Below are 12,229 nucleotides of genomic sequence, written 5' to 3' on the forward strand. Positions count from 1 at the left end.
AATTTCACCACGACTGGAAACGACGTAACAGTTTTCTTTTCTGAGATGTCCCCAAGGCTTTCGACTTGGAATCCTCCATTTCTCGCAGTAGGAAAGTGCGACAGCAGACAACATCTGGACATCGCGCAGTGCTAGTAGCATGAAGCACCGCTCTGCGTAACCGCGTTACTAGCAATGCTGCTGCTGCATTAGCTGCTCTTCTGGGTAGCGGTTCTGCTACACTTCAAATTGGCACCGAAAGTTCCGTTACCAATTTGGATGGCGCAATCCTATTCTACGCTAACAATAATGTAACTTTCCGGAAGGAGACAAATATTAGACGCAGAGCAAATAGACTTTTCTTCCCCCTCCCCCTCTCGGCGGCCTCCCATCTCATACCAAGACAACTCATACTAGGACAACTCACACCACACTCAACTCACATCAAGACAACTCATACCGCGCTCAACTCACACCAAGACAACTCATACCACACTCAACTCATGTCACGCTCACCTCATACCAGGAGTCCTGGTCCAAGACAACTTTTACCAAGCAAAGTCAAACCACCCTCTTTTTTGTGTGTGTGTGTGGTGGGAATGGGGGTCGGGGGGGGCACATAATGTGTGGTACTGGATGTCGATACGCGCCTTAGGGTTTTGAAAGGCCGCATCTACACCTTCGGCACAACACAACACACCGCCGCAGCGGTGGCGAATCGCCCACCTCATCATAATGCGATGTTTGTGTGTGTGTCTCAACACTACTGTGAACATTTCCCGCCAAGCAACAATTAAAACCCATTATTTGCACTCGAATCAATTTTCTTCAAGAGTGCTCCTGAGATGCGCTTCAGAACTGTATGCGCTAAACTATGCACCAAAGGAGCATATGCAGCAAACGAGCATATGTATGTAGGGAGGCTTGCCCCCCCCCCCCCCCCCCTGCTCAGACCTTTCTTTTCTTTTTCTTTTTTTGCTTTGCCAAAGCCGTGCCGACGTGGTCGAGGCTGCACATCTCTGAAGGTTCCAGCCGTGTTTCTTCTACTTTTTTTTTTCGTTCGTCTCCTGCTAGCAGCACACGACCTGTCCTAACTAATGTGGGACCCTGCAGTGGTGCCCCGGTCCGATATCTTTCCCCTCCCTGAAAAAAAGCGGCGCCTCTGAGCACCACGTTCTACCTTCCACGTTCTACCACCTATCCTGGGGAACGATACGCTCCGTGGATATCGTTTGATAGTTGCCGGAAGCTCAGATTGTATTGCTTTGATTGTCAGACGTAGTTAAAAGGTTGATGTGCTTGAGCTTATTGTAGATCAACGTTAATTGATGGTTGTGCCCACTCCCATTTTATTGACTTCGTCAACTATCTGGAGGCTTTAGCCCTGACAAGGCGCACTTCATCAATAAAAAGGAGACCCTGAGTGTAGGTATAAACAGAGCTAAATGATGAGTCATGTTTCGTCTTCTACTGTGACATCTCCACATTTTCACTCTTGACGCCACAACTCATGGCTTAGGCGCAGTCACAATCTGCAGAACAGCAACAAACGCACGGCTGACACCATATATCAGTTAAAATTCTGTTATGAGGTATTAGGTAGATGGGTAGAAATCCAGCGAACCGGTCGAGATGTAGGAAGGGAGTTGCCTCAGGACAGAAGCCGCCGATATTTCGAACAGAGACTGTTCTTCTGGGTATTCTTATGAGGCATTGTGCTTTGAGGTTGCTCGATCCATTTCTGCGCAGCTCTTCGTCAGTTTTGACCTTTCGAATTGTGACTTTATTCACGGCGAACTGTATACACGTTCCATGCACGTGAACGTATCGCACACTCTTTACTGAAAAAAATAAATAAATAAATAAAAAGACTATGTGTATCAGTTGGTCCGGAGATGCAGATGTATACCGCGATGAGAGAAATAAACTAAGTTATCGCTATTAATAAATTGGGTATACTAGACTTTCAATATATCTAGCATTTATTTACAATCTATTCGAAAGTGCAAAATACAGTACACGTCACATATCTTTAGCATAGCGAACAACACAGATCTTGCAGCATTTACATATATACATAGTACTAAATGACATGTAGTCACAACAGGCAACATAACAAAGGGGAGCGACACTGCTGGACAAGTCACAGGCAGCAGCATGGCGGAGGTGGCACGAAGAGGTTGCGGCAGTATTCAATAAACATAGCAGCTTCTCACAAAAGGGTGTTGCACCATGCGGTAAGAACACAGTTCCTTTGGAGGGCTGACGTAGTGAGCGTTGGCATTAGCAAGACGGACCTCTGCAGCGACAAGACAGAAAAGCTGGGAGAGCAACTGGTCTGCAGAACGGCCGTTCCCTGGAACACTGGAAGGAACAAGCCCAAAGACTAAGCGGTGTTCACTGGAGATGCATCAAGCAAGAATAAAAGAAGAAGAAGAAAGAGAGAGAGATATAAAGAAACAACCACTTGTTATATTTATAGCTGTACCAATCTGAATGAGATAAGGTCTGGTTACTAACTATCACCATGATAGTAACCAGTGACTATGCCCCGCGAGAGGGAATCGCAAATCGCACCAGGCCGACGTATGAGACTGTGTATCACACATTTGCTGCGATTGGTTTCGGTAAGCGTGATACCTGCGCATTGACGTTAGCAATGGGTTACAAAAACTATGTACAGCTATGTTTACAGTTAAATCTGCATACGTAAGACGAACATCCTAGTTTTACAGTTCATATGCAAAAAATCTCTCTCTTAGTTTGTGCTAAACACTCTGACACGCTGGGCCCTAACCGTCATTCGGAATCATATCGGTCTCATACGTCATTTCTTGAAAATAGGAAGCGTACCTCTTTGTGTGTGTGTTGCGATTTGGGTACATGTGAACTTCCACAATGAGGCGTACGCCTGGCTCTCCTCTCAAGTGAAAGGCAATAATAACATCATTCGGCCAATGCGTGCTATGCAGTGAATTTCTGATTTCAGACTATACCTCACTAACGGGTCGTTCAGTAGCGCCAGAGAGCCGATTTGTCTGCGAAGGCTTCGACAACAGCTATGAGTATCGTTGGATTACATCTTTGAACTTGCTTGACGTGGCCTTACTCACCAAATATTTTGTCAACTAAGCGCTATATCCTTTCCTTGGAGCTTCAGCCGTGGTATCCTCCTCCGTGCCCATAGGCAGGAACGCTCTTGCCGTTGGCGGAGATGTACGGAGCTGCCGCTGGAAGGCTGGTCTTGGTGCCAGGTTCGTTGGTCTTCACGATGGCCCGGAAACCCCACTTGTCAGCGACGTATTGGACGACACGGTGACGTCCGTCGATGTCACCCAAATAGTAGGATCCATACACAGGTCCGTAGGCTGAACCGTGCTCTTGTCGGCCGTGGGTGGCACCGTGACCGTCCTGGACGTGGTAGCCGAACTTGTAATTGCCGTGGTCCTGCAGTGAAGTTACTAAGTTAAAACTGCATAAATGTTGGAGAGCTGGTAAGTATACAGTTAGAAAAAAAAGTGTAATCTAGAAACACAGATGGACGATAATACCGTGGTTTGCGAACGCACGGCCTAGTATTGAGATCATGACTTCAATCGACGTAGTATTATACTGGGCAACTGCAGATAATGACGAAGGATGCTACACCCTGGAATGCGTTTTCTGCGTCAAAAAAAAAAAGAAAAAAAAGAAACTGAAACTGAAACAAACTTTTTGTGAATCAAACAGAACGAGGAACTTCAGGTATTTTGATGGCGTGGAATATTTTTCGCGAATCTTCGAATTGTTCGTTTGTAAACATATTCTCAAGTACTCGATTTCACGATTTGCGAGGTCATTTGATCCCTGGCGTGGTTCTGTCAGGTCAGTGTCACTCTATTCGCGAGTACAACTTTTTGTGATTATGTCGTCATCGCGACATCCGTGAAATTTAATACATCACCAGTATAAATACGATTGATATTGTATGATGCGATCAAATACGATTGTAACTGTGATTAATATGGCCGGGGAATAGTGGAAGGGTTCTATCAAGTTATAGGTGCGCCTAGAATACATCTTATAGCTTCCTTTCTGAATTATGTCCTTTCAGTGGATTTTACACATGCGCGCAACGTCTCAAAATTAAGACGCAGTGTAGCATTAGTCACGTTAGCTGCATTACCTACGGCTGTAAGGGAACCCAGCTCAAATAATAATAACGAGATGTATGAATATAGGAATGATATAGAATTTCGGTTTAATATGATAGCACACTCTTAAAAAAGGGTGCCACATATATAACACCCTTTTGGAGAGTACAATTACTCTCAAAAGGGTGTCTCCTCACTCCCTCAGGGGAGTAGCATAACACCTTCTGCCTGCCAGAGAGTAATACTACTCTCCAGTAGGGAGAAAGGTGTTATGCTACTCCCTTGAGAGAGTGAGGAGACACCGTTTTAGGAGTAATTGTACTCTCCAAAAGGGTGCTATATATGTGGCGAAAAAAGGAGTTAAAGTACACCCTTTTTTAAGAGTGCATTTCAGTGGTACCCGTTCGTTTTTCTGCGGGATATGAGCGAAAACTCAGTGGTGGCGCTGAGGGGCGATAAGTTACGCCACAGGTAGAGCACTAGGACCGCCTATACGCTACGCGCGAAGCATCTGCGCGTGGTTGAGCTTGAGCCTGCGAACCTGAGGGCGGCTTCACTATACAGGCACATATCGCGACAGAGGTCCCGTGGCTGGGTATAGGAATCTCTGACATAATATAACAGCGATTATATCTGGTGCGTCCTACCACAAAAGAGGGACATGAGACGACGAAGGAAACGGCCTTTCACTGAAAAACAGAAGATCGAGCAGTAAAAAACATGCCTAGGCATAGCGAAAGAAACCAGCAAGAAGAGACTCCCGGGGAGCGGTGGCGACGTCATGCTTCGTTGCGCGCCTATGAGCAAAGACAAGGGAATGATGGACGGGCCAAGCGTGCTGCTGCGCACGGAAAGCGGAGAGCAATTAGACACAATTACTGACTTGTGCGGTAACGTATCTTCAGCTTGAACGGTCATTCAACGCAGCATATCGGCAACTTCATCGGCAATTCGTGACCGGAACACCGTGTTCAGTATTGGATTGACTGTCGTTCGCGAATGGTGTCGTCATAAATTCAATAATGTCGCCTCTACGACGAGCATGTTCTACGAACGGCTCTCGATTAAGGTCCATTGCGTTTTAATAAAAGCTGGTATTAAATCGCCACTACAAGAATGATATTTAGTCTACTTCCTATCGCTGAGACACTTAAGACGCAAAATACAACTACCGTCAATGAACATCCTGCGCTTCCGAAAAACTTAGTAGTTTCGGATTCTCCAAGAGTAGGTGACGTCACCGGGAGCACTGTGGTTTGTCTTCTAGCAACAGCACACATCTCAACTTCCTGCCCCGCGTTCGAACACTACCAGCAGTTGGGGCGGGAATACAGAAATCGACTATGGAGGTGTAATGTTGCCAGACGCATTTGTAAATTGGGCACCCAATAACGTCACGCGGAGAAACAACGTTTTGGGAGAATACAGAGTGTAAGCACATTAGAACGGAATGACATAAATTCGGTATCGCGAGATCTAGTCTGTAGTTGCACTTCAAGGCACCTTTGGAAACGCACTTTCCGTGTTTGCAACTCTGTCCGTTCCCACACGCTGTACTCTCGTAATGCAATAGTAGCGGCACGAAGGTAACACGTATTCATAATAGAACGTGGAACGCAACACAGAAGTACACCGACGCAACAGGCACTCGCGTCTCGAGTGCTTGTTGCGTCGGTCTATTTCTCCGTTGCGTTTCTCGTTCTCCACACTCCATTATGAATAGCTGTACTCTCGTTTGCTGCAATCTTACAGAAGCAATTTAATACTCACGTCTTGTTTCCGGTGCACCGTGCTGTGCCCGCCATGGCCTCCATAGCCGCCGCCGTAGCCACCACCGTAGCCACCACCATAACCTCCGTGACCACCAGCGTAACAGACGGTTGCTGTAGCCACTACTAGCACGGCTACAAGTACCTGAGATGGGTAGTGAAGAAGAAAAAGATAGCAGAGGCAACTTCAAACTGCAGATCAAAGCATATCAGCACAATACAGTGCAATCGGGGATCTTCCTGGATATTCCTCTGCGGTCCCGACATGAAGATGGTCGAAAAAGTCAATACGCAAATCAGTTTTTAATATTGACTTAATTAGCTTAGAGAACACCTTCCAGCGTTTCTGCTGCAATAATTTCAGTTTTATACGTTTAATATGTTTTTTCGAGGTGAACAGGAGCAAGATGATATCATACTGTCCGGCCGTGCTGCGGAGCCTATATACGTTGCAAGTATACCGCCGAAAAAAAAAAAGTAATTTCTTGTGTTTAACAAAAAGTGCTTTTCTAATTTTTTCTCCACGCATAATTGAAGTGTACTTCTGCAGTTCTATGTGAAGCACGTCCCTCTAGCTTGTTATCAGCGTTGAAAATTTTCTCACTTAAACATGCACTTTTCAAGGATTTCCATGATTTTACGATTTTTTTACTACACCAAAATCGTTGAGAAAACATATCATAATTTTTTATTAGAAGGTAGTTCTTTGCAGTTGCGAAATATGGTTTTGTTAGAGGGTGTAGTTATTTTTATACAAAATGTCAAAGTTGGGCAAATTTTGAGGTATTTCTGATAATTCTCCAAATCCAAAATTTTGCGGCAGACTATTGAGACTCGGTCAGTAGATGGCATGGTCCTTCTAGAAAACGCGTTTAAAAGAACGCTCACGACACGCTTCCGTAGTGGGGTATGCTTTTTGCTCGGAGCACAAATTTCAGGGCCCTCTAGCGTCCGAACGCGACGGTACTTGAGGCTGATATTTGAGATTTGGTATATGTTTACCACTACAATGACCTCTGATTTTTTTCGTGACAATCGACGATGGTCGAGCAGTATTGCTGGATCAGTTGGCGTGAAATGCACCAGTTACATTTTCGTTAAGACAGAATATCGGCCTGACCGTATAATCGTACGGCCAAAACGACACCTATGCTGCTCTCATAGCAGTCAACAAGCACCATGTATACTATGGATATATTAGATTAGTCGTTTTATGGCGCAGCCGCTAAAGACCATGTATATTATGTGCGAAATTAGCACAAAAACCAGTATCAAGTGTGGGACTGCTATGATAACCCTCTGAAGCACTCCGAGAAAAATGCGTACACTGTGTCTAATGTCTTCCGCGAAGAAAAGGTACATGTGCACACATCGTACGTCAAAAATATGAAGCTCTGTCAGCATCACCCGTGGAACACGTGGTGAACGTACCTTAATAAGTGTTAGAGCAGGCTAGAAAGGCTAAGGAAAGGAGACAGAAAAATCTTAACGTTAAGTATCCTCCTTTGTGATCGTAACTAAAATTATTTGTGAACTTTGTGCAATCTATCAATGTATAGCAGGCCTGTCTCCCAACACTTTCACATCGACAAAATGTCTGTTACCATTCTGAATCATTAGTTGTTATTATTATAAGTATTATTAACTATCAGTGTGTTGACTGTGAGCATGTGACAAGAGGAACTTCCATTTAACGGGTGAAAATCGTCCTGAAATCCTGAAAATCGTTCATGTCATCCGTATTCCGGAACCCATCAAACTCACGAGGATCGTGACGTTGCCCACGTTACATCGACTAGCTTGCGTGCTGTTACAATATTCGAAGAAAAGAGATGGTTGCTCAAGGTGGAATAGTCAACAACCATCAACTTTCTTCCTCCCTTTCCTCCAATAGCTACGCAACTTTCGGCAAGGCAAACGCCGAATAAAGCGAACAATGCACACACTTCCTGTGTGGGGGCGCCGTATGAATTGACACAAATTACCAACCCCTTCGCTTTTTATCTTCTTCACAGCTTGTTTAGAGGATGTAGGGCGTATCTTGTCCTAATAGCTCCTATCAGGATAGTTTTCCAAAAACGAACATACCGACATAAAATAGGCAATCACTGTCAGCCGAGTTTTACTTCCGTCTCGGCTTGGCTAAAGGCGACGATAAACGCTCGTTCCACTCGATTTCACCTGCTTTCAAATGGCGGCGACCAACCGTGTGTGGCTGCACGAAATATTTATTTCGTTTCGCCTGATTCGTTATATAGACCGGAACAGACCAGCGCAGAGGGTTCACTTCACGCGCTTGCGGAAAACACTTCTACTGACCGTCACGAGTTGTCTAATGCTAATGGGGTCACAGTACCTTGTTAGCGTACAGTTTAAAGGAACAGAAGGTGTTTCTATGCGAGATGCCTCTAATGTGGTATTCAACGGTTTGTTTTTCGCACCGTGTTTCCTGATTGAACCCGAGCTTTTAGGTTCGAATCCGGACGCCAGCAACTTTCTGGCAGGATGGAGCTTGCTCGTACACGCCTTGTTCCGCGAGGGATGTCAAATACTTGGCGAATTCTGCTGGTAGTTTTCGCGCAGAGCAGCGCATAGTGTGTCAGTGCGCGTTGCGTGTGGAAAGAGGGAGTGTCGGCGTGATATTTCCGAGCGCTGAAGCGACCAGTGCGAACATTTACATTCAAGCTAGCCTAAAGTTTTCTGTATACTGCAACGCCCAGCAGAATTTGGTGCTCGAAACCGAAAGTAAATGTGAACCTACCATTGATTCTTCTGTGTCGGGTCAAGTACCTGGTCCTATTGCACGAAAGTTTGCATGTGGCATCTACAAGTAACTCGCAGTGGAATATAACCCTAATCTTCATAACCAGATCACGGCGGCACGGTGTGCCTTTAGTACATTCCGCAAAACGAAAATGTAATGGTTACCACGAACCTCTAAAGCGTTTCTTTTTTAATTTACGTGATTCTTTCTTAGCGCATAGATTGAAGTGCAACGACGAATGTTTCTATAGGTTTCGCTCCCCTTCCATGTCAGCTCGAACCCTTTCTCGATTTTCCCCATCTCAGCACTAATGCCACACCAACCACACCGGTTTAGGATAAAAGCGTCCACATGTGAACCTTCTTTAGGTCGTTTCCCACGAATGATTTTACGACACGAAATCATACACGATTACGACTGACCACTTGAGATTGAGGTGAAGGACAGGCATACTGGGTTACCTGCAGTACAGAGCGAGGATCGCGCAGCCAAGCGAGTACTCGTTACCGAAATATTCGACTACATTTCGCGCCCTTATTCGTGCCATTCATGCTGTACGGATGCAGGGCACGCTATGGATCGCACGTTTCAAAAGAAAGACGAGGCCACGTCTTGCATGGCCGCCTTAGAATGAGGGTCGCTAGCGTTCCTAGCTCGCACACCATGACTCGTACCCTGTTACTTATGCTCCCCAATGCGTCGGTTTATGTCATACAGAACGTTTCGGAAGTGGTTTATTCATAGAGGTCTGCGCGGATATGTAATTCTCGACCCACACCCGCACCGCGGGCACAGTCTCGCAATCCGCACCCGCACGAGTTTTGGTGGCGCTACTCGCACCCACATCCGTGGGAATATCCGCGGACCCGCACTACAGGGGCGTGCAGCCATACTTGCACAAGTTAAGAGTACTGCAGCGAAAAGAAGAAAGGACGAAATCTTTTGTGGCGTGTAATCGCACTTTGCATTTGGTATATATCAAATGCATGTACCGTTGAGTAGTCGTGCTTTACTCTGAAAACTGCACAGCATAGCAACCAACCATCATCTCGAATGACTTCGTTCTCCTCCCCGACTTGTCGAAAACGGGAACTGTACCTTTTTTGTGACACTTATGCAGTTACGTTAATTGTCACAAAAAGGCGTACATCTCAGGTTTTCAACAGATCGGTATACAGAACGACTTCATTCCTGATTATGGTTGGCTAGGAGCGTGCTATACGGCACCACCTGTGTTTCAAGAGTGTATGTCGCTGTACTGCAGTCGAAAAAGAGCATTTCACACCATGACACGAGCTGCGCCAATCATTGCTCCCGGTGATGGTTACCGCTCCTAAATGGGAGCGAAACGTAGGCCTTTTTGTGACAGTTTACAATATATGAAAATTTCCATAGAAAGTCCTGCGCCTCCTGCTTTTGGTAAATCATGAAAGGGAACGAATTCATTCTGAATGACTTGCGGTTCCGCGCGTATTTTCTACGGGGAAGCTTTGTATGGGCGAAAGTACCATACCTCCAAATCCTGCCTGAATCGAGTTAAAAATTAGAAGCATTATTGCAAATAACTATGCACAGCACTCCCGATTACAGTAACCAGGATCTGGTCTTGCTATTAGGTTATTTATGTTTCTGTCATACCATGAGGTTTCCCCGCAGATGTTCGTCCTGCGTACCAAGCACCAGGGGGTCCCTATGCTCAACTTGACGATTCGGTTTGTAGGACACTATAAATGCGTCACCTCCCTCGCCTACGCTACGAGGATCTGCGCGGCGACACACGCCAACGCTTCCTGATGATCGCTGCCAGCTATTATGGCAATCCGCGTTCTCCCACTTCGAAAGTAACTTCCCCTTCACAGGTATCGGCAAGCAGGTTATCACGGGTACTACTGATGCACCACAGCTAGAAACATTTTTATGAAAGCGGAGATTTCGGGACAGTTGAAGAGCCAAGCATCGCAGGCATGCCCCTGTGCACTCATATTATATTGACATAAGGTGCTCGCGCCTCATTAATGTAGTGACTGTTCGGTTTCGGTGTCCGTGGACTTTCCACAGCATTTATTGCATTAAGATATGTTGTTTTGTCCCACAATAACAATTTTTGTCTCTATCATCACCTCATCATTTCATATCTCATCAATATTACAATTTTTGCCTTATGGAATCGTCAATACCGCCTCGCTAGCAACGCATTTATTTTGAACCTACCCTTTTCATTCTTCCCAAGTATTATTAAATAAAACGCTCGAATCTTTATTGGCCGCAGAAGTTCCCATATACCCTGTTGCTACTGAATATGAAATAATACCCAATGAAATACGAAATGCTTCCTCAATGAATTGTATATTTACTTGCAGCCTAAATCGACTTATCAGCAAACTATTTCTCGCAAGACAAAATCGCTCACTTTATGCGCAGAATTATCGAGTGATAATTTCGTTTTTGCTTGGTTGCGGTAAAAGAGATTGTGGCTCCCCCCAAATTCTTCCCTGCGCATCCTACTGCATGGGGGGAGGGGGGTCTTTGTTATTTCAGCTATCCACACAAGCCGCCAGTGATACATAAAGCTGTTGAGACCTTAGCATTACTATAAATTACACGCCTTCCCTATTAGTTGCAACGCCCCGCACCCTGTGCTGGCGATTGTGGAAATACTGCTTACAGGGCCGAACAACCGCTTACAGGGGTGACTAGCTGCACTGGACGCACTCTTTCATAAGACAAAGGGCTTGCACTGGTATGACTCATCCTTACGGATGCTGAAGTTGAAGGAATGCGAGGAAACCTCCAGTAACCTCTGGCCCCGAAGTCACTCGCTTTGGGATAATTTGGGGCAGGGGAACACTGTAATAGGAGCCTTGTTCGTGTCCAAATGTTCGTGGGACACGAAAAATTTATGATAAAGTGCACCAATGACACTTTGCAGGTCGAACTTCCGACTTCTGGGTAAGTATTACGCCTTCACAAGTATTATAATACACGAAATACCTCGTTTTGTGTATTATAATACAGGTACAAATACATTTCAAAAATGAGTATTATAATACATAATACAAACACTCAAAAGTATTACAGTAACAGTAATATAATACAAAATATTACTATTACTGCACATCACTGACTGCAGCAAGGAACGTACTTTGCGCCAGTCCACCCACGTTTGCCTATATTCGGGTACTCATTCCGGACGTGGACAGACTCGCGAATTTACTCGCAATTCGCTCTTTATGAACTCACCTTGGCAATCATTTTGTCGGGTGCTTCAGAGTTCGACGTACGAATTGAACCTGTAGAGTCCTACGGTACCAGAGCGTGCACTGCGAGTCCAAAAGCACGCTGCGCTGGTTTTATAGCGAGTGTCTGTCCTTCTCGCCACAACCGATTGAACATAGTAAATTGGCTCTGAGAAAAGAATGAAGAGAAAGAAATTGTTTGACTGCGTAACACGCTTTTTTTTTTTTTCTTGTTCTTTTTTTCACCTCTCGCGCGTGCACGCTACCCGTTCAGATTCCCTTTCCGTTCAAGCCCGTTTGAGTGTTTTCTCGTTTCGGTTGTGATTGCGTTTCCTCTTTTTTTACGTC

General features: G+C 45.3%; 1 protein-coding gene across 1 annotated transcript; it reads right to left on the reverse strand.

Moving 5' to 3' along the window:
- Positions 1–3,135: 3,135 nt before the first annotated feature.
- Positions 3,136–11,897, reverse strand: LOC135377264 (adult-specific rigid cuticular protein 15.7-like). Its single transcript, XM_064609579.1, has 3 exons — positions 11,886–11,897; positions 5,883–6,026; positions 3,136–3,426 (listed from the first exon to the last, which is right to left on the reverse strand). The coding sequence occupies exons 1-3, from the start codon at positions 11,895–11,897 to the stop codon at positions 3,136–3,138; spliced, it is 447 nt and encodes a 148-aa protein (XP_064465649.1).
- Between the last annotated feature and the right edge of the window lie 332 nt (positions 11,898–12,229).

The sequence above is a fragment of the Ornithodoros turicata genome, chromosome 1, assembly GCF_037126465.1.
Source record: "Ornithodoros turicata isolate Travis chromosome 1, ASM3712646v1, whole genome shotgun sequence".
In the NCBI taxonomy this organism is placed as follows: Eukaryota; Metazoa; Arthropoda; class Arachnida; order Ixodida; family Argasidae; genus Ornithodoros; species Ornithodoros turicata.